Genomic DNA, 19,845 nt, shown 5'->3' with positions numbered 1-19,845 from the left:
GGAATTTACTTTGGTACTAGGTAACAAGCAGAGGTTGGAACAGTTTGGAAGGTTCAGAAGATAGGAAGACGTGGGAAAGTTTGGAGCTTCCTAGAGACTTGTTGAATGGTTTGGACCAAAATGCTGATAGTGATGTGAACAATGCAGTCCAGGATGAGGTGGTATCAGATGGAGATGAGGAACTTTTTGGAAACCAGAGCAAAGGTCAATCTTGCTATGCTTTAGTAAATAGACTGGTGGTATTTTGCCCCTGCCCTAAAGAGCTGTGAAACTTTGAACTTGAGAGAGATGACCTGAAATTGGAACTTATGTTTAAAAGGAAAGTAGAGCATAAAAGTATGGAAAATGTGCAGCCTGATGATGCAATAGAAAAGAAAAATCCAGCAGGGCATGGTGGCTCATGCCTATTATCCCAGCACTTTGGGAGGCTGACAGAGGTGGATAACCTGAGGTTAGTAGTTAGAGACCAGCCTGACCAACATGGTGAAACCTTGTCTCTACTAAAAGTTCAAAATTAGCTGGGCATGTTTGCACATGCCTGTAATCCCAGCTATTTGGGAAGCTGAGACAGGAGAGTCGCTTGAACCCAGGAAGCAGAGGTTGCAGTGAACTGAGATCACACCATTGCACTCCAGCCTGGGCAGCAAGATCAAAACTCCATCTCAAAAAAAAAGAAAAGAAAAAACAAAAACCCATTTTCTGAGGAAAAATTCAAGCTGACTGCAGAAATTTGCATAACTAAAAAGGAGCTGAATGTTAGTTGCGAAGACAATGGAGAAAAATATCTCCAGGACATGTCAGTGACCTCCATGGCAGCCCCTCCCATCACAGACCCAGAGGCCTAGGTGGAAAAAATGGTTTAGTGGGCCAGGCCAAGGGCCCTGCTACTGCTCCGTGCAGCCTTGGGACTTGGCACCCTGCATCCTAGCCATGGCTAAAATGGGCCAAAGTACTGCTCAGGCCATTGCTTTACAGAGTGCAGGCCCCAAGCCTTGGAAGCTTCCACATGGTGTTGGGCCTGCAGGTGCACAGAAGTCAAGAACTGAGGTATGGAACCTGTGCCTAGATTTCAGAGGATGTACGTAGACACCTGGATGCCCACGCAGAAGTTTGCTGCAGGGGTGGAGCCCTTATGGAGAATCTCTGCTAGGGTAGTGTGGAAGAGAAATGTGGAGTTGGAACCCCCACACAAAATACCCACTGGACGACTATGCAGTAAAGCTGTGAAAAGAGGGCCACTGTCTAGACCCCAGAATCGTAGAGCCACTGACAGCTTACACTGTGTGCCTGGAAAGGCTGCAGACATTCAATGCCATCCTGTGAAAGCAGCTGGATTATACCCTGCAAAGCCACAGGGGAGGAGCCACCCAAGACCATAGGAGCCCACCTCTTGCATCAGCATGGCCTGGATCTAAGACACAGAACCAACGGAGATTATATTGGAGCTTTAAGATTTAATGACTTCCCTGTTGGATTTTGGACTCGCATGGAGCCTGTAGCTCCTTTATTTTAGCCGATTTCTCCCTTTTGGAATGGGAACATTTATCCAATGCCTGTACCCCCATTGTATATTGGAAGAAACTAGCTTGCTTTTGATTTTGCAGGCTCCTAGACAGAAGGGACTTGCCTTGTCTCAGATGAGACTTTGGACTTGGACTTTTGGGTTAATGCTGGAGTGAGGTAAGACTTTGGGGGATTGATGGAAAGGCATGATTGTGTTTTGAAATGTGAGAACATAGAGTTTTGGGAGCAGCCAGGAGCAGAATGATATGGTTTGGCTGTGTTCCCACCCAAATATCATCTTGAATCATAATCCTCATAATACCCACGTCTGGAGAGAGACCTGGTGGGAGGTAATTGGATCATGGGGGCAGTTTCCCCATGCTGTTCTCATGATATCACGTGAGTTCTCATGAGATCTAATCACTTTATAAGAGGCTCTTCTCCCTTCACTGTTCACTTTTCTCTCTCCTGTCACCTTGTGAAGAAGGTGCCTGCTTCGTCTTTGCCTTCTGCCATGATTGTAACTTTTATGAGGCCTCCTAGCCATGCTTCCTGTTAAGCCTGTGGAACTGTGAGTCAATTAAACCTCTTTCCTTTATAATTACTCTGTGTCAGGTATTTCTTTAAAGCAGTTTGAAAACAGACTAATAAAATGAGAGAAGGATTTGGCCTTAGAGAGAGCTGAAATGAATGTAGAGAGCTGAGCAAAATATGAAAGTAGAAGAAGCAGGAGGAAGAGCCCTGTGGGTACTCCCTGTACCTAGGGAAATCATTTCTGACTTTGTCTCACAGGGGTCTTTGGGGAGGGCTACCAGTGGAATTGGGGAAGGACCACAGGGAGAAGGAAACTTCGAGATGAACTCTGTAATAATTACAACCAAGCATGAACATTTATGGGCAGAATTTGGGGGCAGGGATGGGAGAAAACAGTAAATGTATATGTGAACACAGAGGCCATGGCAGGTGTGGAGGTGTGGGGCCTAAAAGGCCTGCTTGCTCTCTCAGTGGGGAGGCTTATATCCTGGGGCAAGATCTCAGCCCTGCTCATGAGCTGCCTGGATATAAACTCAGTGCTGGTGGTGGGAATGAGACTGGCCCTGCTGGCTGAGTGGGAACTAGGTGAGGCCTGTTATTGCCAGCTTTCCCAACTTCCCTGGTAACCTGTATGATGCAGCAGAGGCAGCCATAATACTCCGGGGAACATAACTCCATTGAACTGAGTGAGTACCACACTCCCATTCTCCACAGCAGCCACAGCAAGCCTCACTCAAGGAGAGTCTGAGCTTAAACATACCTAATCCTGCACCCAACTCATGGTCTTTCTCTACCCCTTGTGGTAGCTGAGGACAAAAGACATAATCCCTTGGGAGCTCTATGGCTCTGCCCATTGCCTGAGAAACCCACATATGTATTCAGGCGACCTTAGGACAAGCTTGTATCAGCTGATGCTCTCTTAAAAGTGCCACCTCCTGACTGGCGGACAACCAACCACCAGCACAACCAGCATTTGAGAAAACCAGCATGCTAAACAAAACTATAACCGAGGATCCTTACAGAGTCTACTTCGCTCCCCTGCTACCTCCACCAGAGAAGGTGCTGGTATCCATGGCTGAAAGACCTGAAGAAAGATCACATAACAGGGCTCTTTGCAGACATTCCTGAGTACCAGGCTGAAGCCTGGTAGCCCCGCTAGGTGGCTAGACCCAGAAGAGCAACTATATTCACTGCAGTCAGGCTCTCAGGAAGCTTCATGCCTAGGGGAAAGGAGAGAGCACCACATTAGAATACCACCCCCATGGGACAAAAGAATCTGAACACCAGCCTTTGAATCCATATCTTCCCTCGGACATAGTCTATCCAAAATGAAAAGGAACCAGAAAAACAATTCTGGCAATATAAAGAAGCAAAATTCTTTAATTCCTCAAAAGATCACAATGGCTCACCAAGAATGGATCCAAACCAAAGAAATCTCTGACTTGCCGGAAAAAGAATTCAGAAGGTTGACAATTAAGCTACTCAAGGATGCACCAGAGAAAGGTGAAAACCAATTTAAAGAAATTCAAAAGTAATACAGACTATGGATGAAAAAAGTATCCAGAGAAACAAACGGCATCAATACAAAACAATCACAATTTCTAAAAATAAAAGATACTCTTAGAGAAATGCAAAATACACTGGAAACTTTCGATAATAGAATCAAACAAGTAGAAGAAAGAACTTCAAGGCTTGAAGACAAGGCTTTTGAATTAACCCAATCTGACAAAGACAAAGAAAAAAGAATTAAAAAAAAAAAAATGAACAAAGCCTTGAAGTTGTTTGGGATTATGTTAAGTGAACAAACCTAAGAATAATTGGTGTTCCCAAGGAAGAAAATAAATTTCACAGTTTAGAAAACCTATTTGAGGGAATAATCAAGGAAAACTTCCCTAACCTTGCTAGAGATCTAGACAACCACATATAAGAAGCTCGAAGAACACCTAGGAAATTCATCACAAAAAGATCATCATCTAGACACATAGTCATCAGGTTATCTAAAGTCAAGATGAAGGAAAGAATCGTAAGAGCTGTGAGGCAAAAGCATTAGGTAATCTATAAAGAAAAACCTGTAAGACTTAAATTTAAGACCTGAATCCATATAAATTCTAAAACTTAACATCAGAAAAACCCTTCTAGACATTGGCTTAGGCAAAGATTTCACGACCAAGAACCCAAGAGCAAATGAAACAAAAACATAGATAAATAGATGGGACTTAATTAAACTAAATAGCTTCTGTACAGCAAAAGAAATAATCAGTAGAGTAAACAGACAACTCACAGAGTAGGAGAGAATCTTTTGCACGCTATGTATCCGACAAAGGAGTAATATCTAGAATCTACAAGGAACTCAAATCAGCAAGAAAAAGACAAATAATACAATCAAAAAGTGGGCTAAGGACATGAATAGACAATTCTCAAAAAAAAGATATACAAATGGCCAACAAACATAATGCTCAACATCACTAATAACCAGTGAAATGCAAATCAAAACCACAATGAGATACCATCTTATTCCTGTAAGAATGGCCATAATCACAAAATCAAAAAATAATAGATGTTGGCATAGATGTAGTGAAAACAGAATACTTTTACACTGTGGGAGGGAATGGAAACTAGTACAACCATTATGGAAAACAGTGTGGAGATTCCTTAAAGAACTAAGAGTAAATAGTTTCCTCTTAGTAGATAACTCTTGGGATCTCCCAAGAGGCAAAGTAGTCAATATATGAAAAAGACAGTTGTACACACATGCTCATAGCAGCACACTTCACAATTGCAAAAATATGGAACCAGCCCAAATGCACATCAATCAACTAGTAGATAAAGAAAATGTGGTATACATATATACACCATGGGATATTACTCAGCCATTAAAAAAAGAATGAAATAATGGCATGTGCAGCAACCTACATGGAGTTAGAGATCCCTATTCTAAGTGAAATAACTCAGGAATGGAAAACAAAAAATCACATGTTCTCACTTAAAAGTGGGAGCTAAACTCTGAATACACAAAGGCACAAGAATGATATAATGGACTTTGGGGACTCGGGGTGGAAAAGTGAGAGAGGGTGAGGGATAAAAGACTGCACATTGGGTACAATGTACACTGCTCAGTTAACGAGTACACCAAAATCTCAGAAATCACCACTAAAAAACTTACCCATGTAACCAAACACTACCTGCTCCCATAAAACCTATTGAAATAATAAATAAATACATAAATACATAAAATTTTTTAAAAAGTAAGAGACGTGTGAGTTTCCTTTTACTTGAACACTTGGAGACCAGTGTAGGGTTCTCGATTGGCCTAATTGCAATAATGTTATGTCTCAGGAAACAGGGAGGACTGAGGAGTGGGAGAGAGATGGGGAATCAGGTGGTCCATGAAGCAGTCAGTATACACACAACATTTATCAATTAAGTTTGCTGTCTTATATGGGCAGGGATTGTGGCTCGACAAAACAATTACTATAGTAACATCAAAGATCACTGATCACAGATCACCATAACAGATACAATAATAATGAAAAATTACCAAAATGTGACACAGAGACACAAAGTGAACCCAAGCTTTTGGGAAAATGGTGCCGAAAGACTTGCTTGACACATAGTTGCCACAAACCTTCAATTTGTCAACAACAGAAAAACAAAATATGCAGTGTCTGTGAAATGCAATAAAGTGAAATGCAATAAAATGAAGTTTTCTTATATTTTATCTGAAAAGTTACATATATATAAATGTATATGCCTGCATGATTGGAAAGTATGTGCTTAACAGATGTAATAATAAACTACTTGTCAATCTCCAAAGTGGTAAGTAGCCAGAGAAATGCTCCCTTTTTAATTAGAGATGGCTCTGATATTAAAGGAACACAGGAAATCAGTTGCCTTGTTTTTTGGTTTAAATGGGGTTGCTGCCGGTCCACAGACACAGGGAAGCTCCTTAAAGTCTAAACAACATTACTATTAGTGAATGGATCTCAGATGACCTTGAAATATTTGCAGTTGACATTGCTGCCACCCCTTCCCATGAGTGATTCTCTGCCTCTGATTCATCCCAATGCCATAAGCCCTGGGATATTCTGTGTCAAATAACTCAAAGCCCAGTTATGCAGAGGAGACTCAGTTAGTTCACATTAGATATCCATTGTAATTTCCACTGTCCAAAAGAGAAAGATTTCAATCAAATGGATTTATTCTGCATTTAACCTCCTGACTGCTGACTAAAGAACATTTAGGAAGTAGAAACATTTACAAGGCTATAAAGATGACATTTCATCTTCTAACCCAGAAATCAATTTTTACCATAAAAGTTTGCTTTAGCAAGACTTGGGCAAATTGGCCTTCACATTATTTCTCGCATATACAGAGCTTTTATTCAAAATGCCTTTATGCATACAAATGCCTAGCAACACCTTTTGGATGTATTCAGAATCTATAATTTCATTTAATTGGTAGAAAACAGGTTTTGACCAATTCTAAGAATGAATATTTTCCATCTTTTCCATGTGCTGCCCTCCCTTAAAACCCCAGTTGAAGTTCTGTCATGAAATTACCTTGTCTCTTTGACTTTCCTACTCCTCCTACATGATATTTGTTTTTTCATATACAACTCTTTTAAGTAAAATATGATCCAGTTTGAATTTTAATACCCTATTGCTTTTCTTTACATTTTTAATCACAGAATAATGTGGCCCCCCCAAGGTGGTTTTCATACAAACACACAAAATTCACTGGAAATAAGTAAAACCACAAAGTCAGTGATCTAAAAACTCAAAGAACTGTCTTTCTGGCTATTCTTTGCATTAATAACATTTCGTGTAGTTAAGTTTCCTCCTTCAGAAAATCTGTTTATGAAATGTCATTCTGTTCACCTACTGCTCTTTCACATGTACATGAGTCCTGTGGGGCATTATGTCTGTGCCTATGTTCGTGTTTGAAGTGAGCTCTTCTCACTTGCATAACTAAGACTGATCAACCATGAAGATTTTTTTTTTTTTTTGACAAACAGTTATTGGAGCTTGAAATGGGAGAAAAAGTCTGAAAGAAATGCTTTCAGATAGGGATACAAGGAGCCTCACCTTTCCTGAACCTCACACTCCTACACATGCATTTCTCTCTAATGTGAACTATTACAGACTAAAATATCATACATTTGGCTTACAGTATTGATGTTTTCACTTCATAAGAACAATCTCGAAATATGTGCTCAGTTAACAATAAGCTTCTTCTGAAGAAACAACTATAAATAAATTGAAATAAGGTACATACATAGATCAAGACAATCCTTCATGTGTTGATTCTAATTATTATTCTCTTTGAAACCAGTTTTTATTCTTTAAGGGAGGGCAGGCTTAGCTGATAATGAATGTTTTTTATTGCATTACTTGAGATAATTACCTTCACTAGGATTTTGCCTTTCAAACTTTGAGGGCTTGGAAGCTGCTTGCACTCCCCTGTATCAACAGATGACAGGTCCAGTTTATCTCGGAATATTCCTTTCAGGTACTGAGCAATCTTCCTTTGCTGCTGGATACTGCAGTGATTCTCGATTGACAATATAACCGGAAACCTGAGAAAAGAGCAACACATTCCAGAGGCATCAGATGCAGGCAATTCACAGGGATTTTTGGAAATGACTCAGTATTCATTGTGTTCTCACAATCCTAGTGACAGTATTTGTGATACTGCTGATGATTAAAATGCTTCTAAAATGACAAAGATTAGAAATGCATTTTAAAAATTCCTCTGAGCAAATATACTTTGCTAAGTATAATGGCTGAACAAAATACCAGTCCACATGGGATGACTTTTCTAACATTTTGCATCAGGAAAAAACAGTAGATAAATTATGTTTCTTATAAAAGAAGAGAAAATTTTAAAAGATATGAGAAGTCTAAAAAAAGCAAACTCATATAATGTAATTTTGCCCTATTTATTCAAAAGTCTAACAACATCTAAGAGACCACTGAAGACTATTAAATGCAGTTATTGACTCTAAAATACATAATTAACCCCACCTTGAAAATTACAATTGAAAGTAAAATAACATAATAGAATTCTGTGTTTTATAGCATTCTACATCACACATTCCAAAATTACATTTATAGAATTATATAATAGTCTTTGTCAAAAAATAAAAACTAGCCAAGCATTCATTCTATACCAGCACTCAGGTTTCTGCACAGAAAATGTGAGACCCATATAAGCAATTACCTAAAGGAACTGGTGGCTAAGGTAGAAAGGAGATCAGGGTTGATTACACAATTTTACTCCGCTCTCAACCTTATTTTTTCCACAGAATAAGAAACTATTTCAAATTCAGGTTTATTAATTTCTAATTTTCTGTTACACATCTTCAAACATAATAGACAATATATTTTTTTCAGCATATACCAATATTTAAATCACCTAATATATTAATGTGCAGAAAAACTTCTTCCAGGCTTTCATGACAAGCACAAATTTTACAGTACCAGCTATGACCTCTGGACCTACATTCTCTCCTCATTAGTAAAACCTGATGCTGCGGGTCATATTACAGATGAGCTTTTGTGGCTGAGGTTGGTTTCCTTACTCAACTACAACCTGTTTGCTATTAATTTCTTTGCATAGGTTTTGTCCTAGAGTGCTAAAAGAGAGAAAAGCAACAGTAACAACAAACTGACAATGCTGAGTTGTCCTGCAGTGACATCAGGGGGTTTTAACAAGGAATTTTCACATTGTCAATTCATTTACAAAAAGCCTATTAGTGGCAGGAAGCGGTGGCTCATGCCTGTAATCCAAGCACTTTAGGAGGCCAAGGCAGGCAGATCACTTGAGGCCAGGAGTTTGAGACCAGCCTGGGCAACATAGTAAAACCCTTTCTCTACTAAAAATACAACAAGTTATGCATGGTGGCACACGCCTGTAATCCCAGCTACTCAGGAGGCGGAGGCACAAGAATCACTTGAAACTGGAAGGCAGAGATTGCGGTGAGTTGAGCTTGTGCCACTACACTCCAGCGTAGGTGACAGAGCAAGACTGTCTCAAAAGAAAAAAAAAACCCTAATTAGTGTTTGATGATGTTTAGCGTAAAGCTGTGCGTCTCAACAGGGAATGAGGTGATTATTACCCCTACTACAGGAGACACTTGTCAATATCTAAAGACATTTTTGGTGGTCTCACTTTAGAAGTGCTACTGGCACTTAGTGAGTAGAAGCTGAGGATGCTGCTTTCCACCCTACAATGCACAAACAGCTCTCTACCCTCCTGCCCACCAAAAATTATCCAGTGTACAATGTCAATAGTGCCAAGGTTGAGAAACCCTGATATAAAGATGCAACCAAAGTTAAGAAAGGAGAGAAAAAGGCTAAACTTTTAAAATGTACTAAACAAGCTTATTAACTGTTTTCACTGGAAGTGCTTTTCTTCTAAGGGTTCCCAAACTTGAAGTAAACTTGTTGAATCACCAGAGGATCCTCCAAGATACATAGGTGGCAGGCCTTCTCAACAGCCTACTTCATACATTGGGAGATAAAGGCAAAATTACTTCACCAGCTTGGCTAGGACTAGCAGAAATCAAGGTTTTGAAGACCCTATAGAATGCAGTATTCAAGATTCTTCCACATGGGAGACATCATCAACTAAATCTGCTATACAGCAAGTGTGTCTTATTAGAAAAGCATTTTAACCTCATGTTTAATTAATGACAAGACCAAGTATTGGAAATTTAAAGGCCACTAACTTCTAAGAAATTAATTTTACACAATTGTAATTTTAATTTGTTTCTTTTAATTCAAAAATCCTTTCTTGAATAGCTGGTATACTGAAGGTACCTGCTAGGCAACAAAAATGAATACAAAATAATAAGACATTGCCCATATTCTCAATGAGTTCACAGTCTTACAGATGTAAAAGAAGTCAAGTAACCAATTGCAAAAGGGTGCTATATGACATGATAGATACATGTGCAAGGTGCTAAATATAGAGAAAATATGGAGTAAAAGTAGATTTAAGTAGCTTTTGGTATTAGTAAGTTGTCAGAGGGACAATACTTAAATGGCCTTGCAGGGTAAGCATGAATTAATCAGATAGACTAATGGGGAAGGGTGTTCCAGGCAAAGAGAACAACATATGTGAGAGTGGGAAGTGGGGAAAGAGCTGGGCTCAATGCGGAAGTTGAAAGACAGTCATTGAAGGAAGAAGCCTAAATCTCTGTGGAATAATGGTGGAAGAAGACAGGTGAAGACAAGGGAGATGCCAGACCTTAAGGGACATGAAGACATGCCTATGTACCGAGAGAGCTTCTGATGAGCTTTAAGACAAGAATTGAATCACCATGCTCAATTTCAGAAAGAAAACTATAGCACCAGTGTGAAGGATGAACCAAAGGGGAAATGAAAATGAACAGGAGGAATGGAGTCAAAAGGTAACTTGGAAAGTAGAATTGCCAAGAATTGGCTGAGTCTAGAATGACTCACAGTTTTTGGCTGAAGCCAGTGTGCCCCTAACTATTAATAAGAGAAAATGGAGCGAGAAGCAAGAAGAGGTTTGGCAGAATGAGATGCTGAGTTCCCCTTGGGGAGTAACCCCCATAATGGCAGGAGTCTTATCTTCTATTCACTGTTGTGGCTCCCAACACATATGGGATACTCAGACGAATATTCATGGAGGATTTTTCTTTGTTTGAGATGGAGTCTCAGTCTGCCACCCAGGCTGGAGTGCAGCGGTGCAATCTCAGCTCACTGCAACCTCTGCCTCCTGGGTTCAAGAAAATCTCATGCCTTGGCCTCCCATGTACCTGGGATTACAGATGTGTAACCACATCCAGTTAATATTTGTATTTTTTTGGTAGAGACAGAGTTTTGCCATGTTGGCCAGGCTGGTCTCAAACTCCTGGCCTCACATGATTCACCTGCCACAGCCTCCCAAACTGCTGGAGGAGCCACCATGCCCGGCCTCACTGAGGATTTTTCTACATGGGTCTAGAACTTGGGGGAAAAGTTCTGGACAGAGAGAATTTGATAAATATCTAGAAAGAAGATGTAGGACAACATCTTAGAAAATAGTAACCATTAAAGAAGTGAGGAAATAGATTGAGAGAGACCACAGGACAAAAAAAAAAAAAAAAAGAAATTGAGAAGCAATGAAAGCAATGAATCAGAGAATGATATAATAAAGCCAAAAAAGGCAAGTATTGGGATGGAAATATTCAATATTATCAAATGACAAGGAGAGGGTTAAGTGACATAAAGACTCCAGACACCTCAGTGTATAGATAAGACATCCATCATGATAAAAAACCATTAATTATGTACATAGTAACCCATGTTTCTAGATTGTATGGACACTCTACACCCTGGATTTCGAAATTTAGAGGTCACTGTTTGCAAGAACATCTTTAAGGAGGCATGTTGAGAAAGAATGGGGTAAGGAATCAATGCAGCATGAGAAAGTACACACGTGGACCCCATATTATTTGTTCACAATGTTTTACTGAGAAGGAAGGAGAAAACTAGGCTAGCAGAGAGGGCCATGTAGAGTCCAAGGAAGTGGATATGGTTTTGTAGCTATGTTACATCAGGCAATGCTCCACATGGGAGGCTACCGCTTAGCTCAGAGCTGCTGCTATACTTACTCATTCTTCACAAAGGCGTGCTTGTTGATGGTCTCCACAACATCTCTGAAGAGAATTTTTGAAGTGAGAGTGTAACCATGGTGTACTACTGGCTCTCCATCCGGGCCATCCCAACAGTCAACTGCCAAAAACAGAACTTAGTATCAACAACCCAAAGTCTCTTGTGTTTATTAATATTTCTGGAAATACCAGACACATATTATTTTAAGTCCATTATCTGAAATGATACTCATTTCAATGCTGAAAAAGACATGACACAGACACAGAAATGGGTGTTCTGGCATATTTATCAGAACAAAGAATTAAAGAATTGCATTTCCTCAAGATACAATGATTTGGTTTTGAGTGTGGTTAAAAAGATGTCATATTCTTAAACAGCTCAGAATTCACCAAAAACTCATTAGAAGTTATTTAAATCCAACCAAGTGTGCCCAAGGACAAGGAGATTTCTTAAAAGGTCATTTCTGCAATTTCACTTCTTCTTCAAGTTATGAAGTTCATTTAGAACGTCACGGTGTCCTTCTCAAATCATTAATATAGTTTTCATTATTGTTCACTTCTCACAATGTTTTCATTAGATTGATTTCCATTTCATGAATACTACAGTAGTTATAAAATAACATCAACTTCCTAAGTTCAAATCCTCAAGCCCTACCAAGATTTATGTGAATTTCGGCAAATTGGCTTAATCAATCATTTGAAGACTTGCTTTCCACATCTAGAAAAGGAGAGTAATACACTTACATCACAAATCTGAGTGACAATTAAGTACATGTAAAGTAGCTTGTAACACTGCATGGCACATAGTAACTACGAGTGTTATTAATACTATTAATATTGCTCTCTACCCACACAATCTCACTGGCTCTCAGCTGAGAAAGATAACAGGTTTTTCACTATCTCCCTCTGCCTTAGAATTTGCTTTCTCTCAGTTTTATATTCCACCCCCAGGCTAATTTCTCAAAACACTAATTTCACTGCATTGCTCCTTTGCTCAAAAGCCTACTTAGTGCATAGCACAGCATCCAACACATAGAAGTAAGTAGTCTGTAAATATATGCTAATGTATTAATAAATATCTTACATCATACAGTAGCGCTTGCTTGCTTAACTCCAATGCCTCTGTCTCTTGTGCTAGTGACTGGCTAGTCATTCACTAAACATGTTTCTTCCTTTATCAAGGGAACACAGCTAGACTCTAGTTCCCAGCCTTCCCTTGCAGGGGGATGTGGCCAGTGAAATGTAAACAGAAAATATGTGCACCACTTCAGGTCTGGTTGACGGAAACCTGCTGCCTTACATAGTCATTCATCCTCTTTCCTCTTCTGCTGTGACTTTAGAATTGGTGAAGACGGCACAGTCACAAGATGAAAAAAGCCTAAACTGCTTGAGAGATTCATCCACTAGGAACACCTATTTTGGACTTCACATAAGAAATAAACCTCAGTTGTTTCTTCAAATTTAAGAAAATTTGAAGTTTAACTGTTAAAAGGACAGTGTTGCCTTAATTACCATGCTAGCTCCTGTCTGACAGGTCAGCCCTACTTTCTCCTACACTCAATCTCACAGGCTTGTGCTTCTGGTTAGGCAAATTTTCTCACATACATTCCCACCTCCATACCTCTTTGCTTCTTTCTTTCAAAGTCAACTGACATATCCCCTTCTCATTTTGCTTATCTAAATCCTAATCAAAGCAAAACTAGAATCCCTCACAGAAACTCACCAGCCCACAGGATCTCACTCTTCCTTACAGCAGGAGGTCATCATCTCAAATACCACCAAGAAACTAGCAGTTAACAAGTAAGTGCAGCAGCTCACTGGGAAATGTGTGCCTGAATGAGATAACTGCTACTTGCTGCCAGTCATTACTAAGTTGGAATGAGAAACTCGGTTGCCAGATCTTCTGAGGAAAGTAAAATGTCTAGATTTTATTGCTGTGAATTTTCCCAATTTTTAAATACTGGCAATTAATCCATTTTTAAAACCACAATATGGGTCAAACATAAACATTTCTGCAGGCTGAATTTGGATAATACAATGCTGATTGAAAGTCTGCCTGTAAGCCGGGCATGGTGGCTCATGCCTGTAATTCCAGCACTTTGGAAAGCCAAGGCGGGCAGATCACGAGGTCAAGAGATCGAGACCATCCTGGCCAACATGGTGAAACCCTGTCTCTACTTTAAAAAATGCAAAAATTAGCTGGGTGTGGTGGCGTGCACCTGCAGTCCCAGCTACTTGGGAGGCTGAGGCAGGAGAATTGCTTGAACCCAGGAGGCAGAGATTGCAGTGAACCGAGATTGCGCCACTGCACTCCAGGCTGGCACCTGGTGACAGAACAATACTCTGTCTCAAAAAAAAAGAAAGTCTGCCTGTAGAGTTCGAGACCAGCCTGGCCAACATGGTGAAACCCTATCTCTACTAAAAATACAAAAAATTAGCTGGGCGTGGTGGTGGGTATCTGCAATCCCAGCTACTTGGGAGGCTGATGCAGGAGAATTGCTTGAACCCAGGAGACAGAGGTTGCAGTGAGTCAAGCTCATGCCACTGCACTCCATCCTGGGCAACAAGAGCAAAACTCTGTCTCAAAAAACAAAATTAGGACCACACAGTTCCGAAACACATCTGTTCTCTATTTTAGTAGCACCTTCCCTATAAGTGAGCTTTGTTTATTACCCCAGGAGATGGTATCTCTGTTTTCTTCTCAAATGTTTATAATGTTCACCATAATCATAATGTGATTGCAATGGTTAATTTTTGATGTCAGTGAGGCCTAGCTATGATGCTCAGTGATTTGGTCAAACACCAGTCTATATGTTCTGTGAAAATTTTTAAAAATATGATTAACATTTAAATCAGCAGGCTTTGGGTAAAGCAGATTATGCTCCACAATGTGAGTGGGCCTCACCCAGCCAGGTTAGGGCCTTAAGAGAAAAGACTGAGGTTTCCCTTCAAAGATAAACTCTCAACACTGCAACACAGAAACACTGCCTGAATTCCAGCCTGCTGCCCTTTGGAATCCCTATACAAACTACAACATCAAGTCTAACCTAAGTTTCCAGCCTGCTCCCAGCTCTACAGATTTCAGACTTGCCAACATCCACAGGCATGAGAGCTAATTACTTAAAAATCAACCAACGAATCTCAATCTCTTGCTTTCTCTACATATCTTATTGGTTCTGTTTCTCTGTAGAACCCCGACTAATACAACTATCTATATTAATCTACTAAACATTGGCTGCTCAAATATCCCTATAGGAAAAAAATAAAAGAAGAAAAAACATTCACGGTTGATACCACAGGAATGCTAGAAACAATGTTTAAGGATAAGATGCTGTTGAGAAAACCAAAGGTTTTGAGATACTATCTGACAGTGTCTACTGTTCCTTTGGCCCTGCAAATGAGGTCAAATGTGTCAACAACATCTCACAACAGAAGCATCATCTGTATTTTTCCATGCACTTGACAGTCTTTAATTTGTCTCCTGAAATAATCACGGGGGAAAAAAACAGATGTTTTCAAATAATATATAATTTTAACAATTTTTACCCTGTTTTGTGGTTTCATCTTGGAGAAGAAAGGACATAACAGGATTCTCCTGAACTAACAGCTTTTCCAAAAAAATGCAAAGAAGACAAAGCAAATCCTTGCCTAAAGAATGCAAAGAAGACAAAGCAATACCTTACCTGATTTGCTTATCGTGTCCACATCAAAAATAGCTCTTAAAACTACACCAGTCATGAAAGAAGGCACTCCTTGGTTAGTATTTACAACATAAGCAGAACATTCATACTTGAGGATGGGAGGTTCTCCTAATGTTCACTTTTCATATCTAATTCCATCACTTGTCTGTGAGATGAAGATAACAACATTCCAAAATGATACTGGCATCTTAATATGTGGCATTCATGGCCAGGTTCAAATGGCAGTGAAGTTTCCTGTAAGCGCTAATGCTGTAAATGGGAATTTATAAGGTAGAAATCCTCTATCCAATTCCCCTGCGCATAAAAGAGCCAGGGTCCATTTTTCAATCAGGTTACACATTATAGACCCCCAAAAGCAAAGCAACTCTGACAAAGACTTGGCCATTCTGAAGGCCAAGTAGCTAACATGACAGCTTTTCATAATGGAGCTTAAAGACGTTCCACCCTGATAGCACTCCCAGAGATAACTGGAGAAGTTATAAACCGATTAAAACAGCAATGCAACATCAGTCCCATAATGAGAATGAAAATCCCCTGGACAGAACATCCATATTTATTAAGCAACTCAGGCTGAAAATCAAGTGCATAAAAGGCCATGTAAAAATGTTATCAATTTGATTTGCTGACAAGCCCACCTCACCAAAACGACTTATTGCTCTTCCTCAAGACACTATGTACATATCCTGACTGAGGACATTACTGCAGCTGAACTAACGGGGACGGAAAACATAACATTACCGAAATAGAAGCCTGAAAGGAGAGAGAGTCTCCAGGTCACAACAGCATGAAAACACTGTACGGAATCATTCTTCTCCACCTCTCAAGGGCTATACTTGGCAAAAGCTGTTTCAGAAAAACAACTGTGGGACCTGAAATTTCAATCCTTGACCAGCTACGTTCTATAAATTAGGTTCTTTAAATTCTAACTGCAGCTGTTTAAGAAAATTACCTTCATCTGGCCACATGGCAGATAAAATGCCATACATTTTATACAGGAGTACCCCTTTATCCTCAGAAGATAAATTCTAAGGCTCCCAGTAGATGCCTGAAACTGCAGAGTACTGAATCTTATATATACTATTGTTTTTTCCTATATATACATACCTATAATAAAGTTTAGCTATAGATTATGTCCTGTAAGAGATTAACAATAACTAATAGTAAAATAGAATAATTATCCTGCAATAAAAGTTTATGTGAATATGTTCTCTCTCTCTCTCTCTCTCTCTTTCTCTCTCTCTCAGGGTATCTTACTTTACTGTACTCACCTTTCCTCTTATGGTGAAGAAGGGACAGAGTAGGCCAGTGTGAGATTTTATCACACTACTTAGAATAGTACATGACTTAAAACTCATATGTTGTTTCTCTCTGGAATTTTTTTTTTTTTTTTTTTTTGAGACGGAGTCTCACTCTGTTGCCAGGCTGGAGTACAGTGGTGCAACTCGGCTCACTGCAACCTTTGCCTCCCAGGTTCATGCAATTCTCCTACCTCAGCATCCCAAGTGGCTGGGACTACAGGTACACACCACCACGCCCAGCTAATTTTGTGCTTTTAGTAGAGACGGGGTTTCACCATGTTGGCAGGATGGTCTTGATCTCTTGACTTCATGATCCACCCGCCTCAGCCTCCCAAAGTGCTGGGATTACAGGCATGAGCCACCGCACCTGGCCATTTCTCTCTGGAATTTCTATTTAATATTTTCAGGTTGTAGCTGACAATGGGTAACTGAAACCATGGAAAGTTAAACCACAGATGAGAGGAGACTACCATACTTCAAATGTGAACTAAGGTCTTCAAATTACAGGGCTGACAGCAAAATTATTAGGAGGACCACAGAGATCATGTTACCAAATGCTAAGCCCTCAGGAACATCTAAATATTTAGGCAGTAGGCCTAATCACCAACAAAACAAATTCCTCTTTTTAATGCCAACCTCCCCTTTATGTGGTGCTCCTCACCTTCTCTAGCCCTCCTTATGTGACCTGACAGCCTCATTCAATTCTTTAGCTAGTCATGTCATTCAATGCTTGCTCCTCCAAAAATACACAGACATTCTGGAGAACAGTGCAGCTGGAGAGTCAGACCAACCTGGATTCAAATCTTAGCTTCCACGTTTCTTAACTAGGGGAACTTAGGCCATTTATTTAACACTGAGTTGAATCTCTTAAGAGGAGATTATACCATCTTTCTTGGTGGTGTTAGAAGAATTAAATGAGAAGGCATGGAAAACACTTAGCCAGGACCTGCCCCATTAAAGGTGCTAAAATCATAGTAGTTCCTCTTTTCCTTCCTACAATACATTCAAATCCAAGGTGACAACCACAATTTCCAATAATAGGTCAAACACACAAAAACAAAATGAACAAACAAATAAAAAGAAATAGGTCAAATGCAAAACTGACCAAGTCTCTGAGATAAATATAATTATTCTCCTTAAGAAAAACATTCCAGAAATAGTAGTTCAACTTTCACTGTCCAGTTCTAGATTATTCTAATAATAATAACTTTAAGCCAAATACTAGGGAAATAACTTACTGATGCAACCTGGTGGGGAAGGTATTTGGGAGCACATAAAAAATTGCATATCCTTTAAAATTACACCATAGTCTCAGTTTGTACAAGTATCTGGAGAAGGTAACCTTTTGGATATACAGAGTCAAGTAGCTTCTTTGTATTACAGCTGTGACTGGAAAACAGGAAGTAAGAAGGTACAAGAGAAGGCTCTTGTTCAATGTCATCTACTGCACACAATTTCCAAAAGCTCCCATTTTAGAATTAAAAGACTACTGGAAAAGCTACAACTAAAAATAATGTGTACTTTATCATACATTAAGTTAATCAGATAACTTTCCTCCTTAATATCCCAAACAAAGCTGCAGGATTAGAAGTTTTGAGTCAGTATAAGGAATTAATGACAGAAACATCGTTAGGCTTGGGTAGGATACTGATTTTGGACATATTAACCAAAAAGAGAATCCTGGGTATCTGAAGGAACTGAAAAGCAAAAGAAATAGAGCAGAAGAGACAGAAGTAACAAAGTTGTAAAATAGTCTAGAGTTGACTATTACTTCATGGAGTCACTAAACATCATCTTCCATACTTGACCTTCAAGAAAATGCCACCATTTACAGTGATAGGCAACTGTCAGTGTGAATCCAATGAGGCTGTATGCCCAGGGCATCTCTATGCATGTCAGACATGTAAAACTTGTTGAGTGCCGAGCAAACAAAGGGCTGAATAATGGCTGAGAGAGAATGTCACCTCAAGACCTCTTATTGCTTGAAAGGATTTTCTTCCTGTTAATATTTTATAGCATCTTCATTATTCAGTTATTTAAGCTACTCAATTGTTAATCACTATTGCTCGTATGTACTCTCTGCAACTATTGCAAAACCACTGTTGAAAGACATAAATTTCCAGACAATTCATTTTGTAGTCATCCTAATGTTTCTGTATGCAGGTAGTTTTTAATACCTGTCTATTTTTTAAGCATGTTGATTTATCTTAATAACATTACTGTCACTTTTGTAGCAGAAAATTCAAGCTAGAAACTATCTGACAAAGAAAGGCTCTTCCAATTAAGCCGTCTTATCTCATTGTCCTACTGCTTTATTCATTGCCCTACACTTCCCACCATGCCTAGGACAACCAGTCATCCCACTGCTGACTCCCAGCATATTCCCCACCAAAAGACAATTCCCTGTGCTTCATGACATCTCCATTCAACCATAAACAAACTCCCTTTTATCTTTAGACTCTTTTTAGAATTCTCCCTCAACCTCCTTACCTTGGCTAAGCACCAGCTTACCTTGGAAGACAATATTTCCTTTCTCCAAGGATGCTCTTTTATATAAATCATAGAAGATTTATATATAAACCAGAAGGCATTAGCTAGGCCTTTAATGCTACTTTTAAGTGATTGTTCTTCTACACTCATTAAAAAATCTCTTCTCCTTTGAAGCTTATTTCATCCAGCTATACCTTTCTGGTGTCTTCCAATCACCTTTTCTATAGTATCTTTTTTATTGTTGTTAAGATGGAGTCTCACTCTGTCACCCAGGCTGGAGAGTACAGTGGTGTGATCGCGGCTCACTGCAACCTCTGCCTCCTGGGTTCAAGTGATTCTCCCGCCTCAGCCTCCCAAGTAGCTGGGATTACAGATGCACGCCACCAGGCCCAGCTAATTTTTGGAGTTTTAGTAGAGATGGGGTTATACCACGTTGGCCAGGCTGGTCTAAAACTCCTGAACTTAAATGATCCACCTGCCTCAGCCTCCCAAAGTGCTGGGATTACAGGCATGAGCCACTCCACCTGGCCACATTGTTTTATACTTAAGCATTTGGTTTAGAGTTTTTAATCTCCAATCTGTTCCTGTTTGCATCTTTTCTAAGTTAAAAAACCATGTAGCAATCTATTTAATCCCTGAGCACTGACCTCCTTGCTTTACTCTGTTTCCATAATGCTCACCCATGACATAATCTGGA

At 39.6% G+C, this 19,845-nt stretch overlaps 1 protein-coding gene across 8 annotated transcripts in view; it reads right to left on the bottom strand.

The window, feature by feature from the left end:
* PLCH1 (phospholipase C eta 1) overlaps positions 1 to 19,845 on the bottom strand; it is a 239,344-nt gene that overhangs the window by 43,850 nt on the left and 175,649 nt on the right. For all 8 annotated transcript variants that reach the window (XM_032262656.1, XM_032262690.1, XM_032262716.1 and 5 more), the window contains 2 exons: positions 11,660 to 11,780; positions 7,441 to 7,612 (listed from right to left, as the gene is read on the bottom strand). In XM_032262656.1, the coding sequence (XP_032118547.1) occupies positions 7,441 to 7,612; positions 11,660 to 11,780 (293 nt within the window). The remainder of the gene's footprint in view (positions 1 to 7,440; positions 7,613 to 11,659; positions 11,781 to 19,845) is intronic.

This window comes from Sapajus apella, unplaced genomic scaffold (assembly GCF_009761245.1).
Source record: "Sapajus apella isolate SASKATOON/1434 unplaced genomic scaffold, GSC_monkey_1.0 scaffold4, whole genome shotgun sequence".
In the NCBI taxonomy this organism is placed as follows: Eukaryota; Metazoa; Chordata; class Mammalia; order Primates; family Cebidae; genus Sapajus; species Sapajus apella.
Note: the sequence above shows the minus strand (reverse complement) of the source record. Positions and strands in the feature narration are given on the sequence as shown.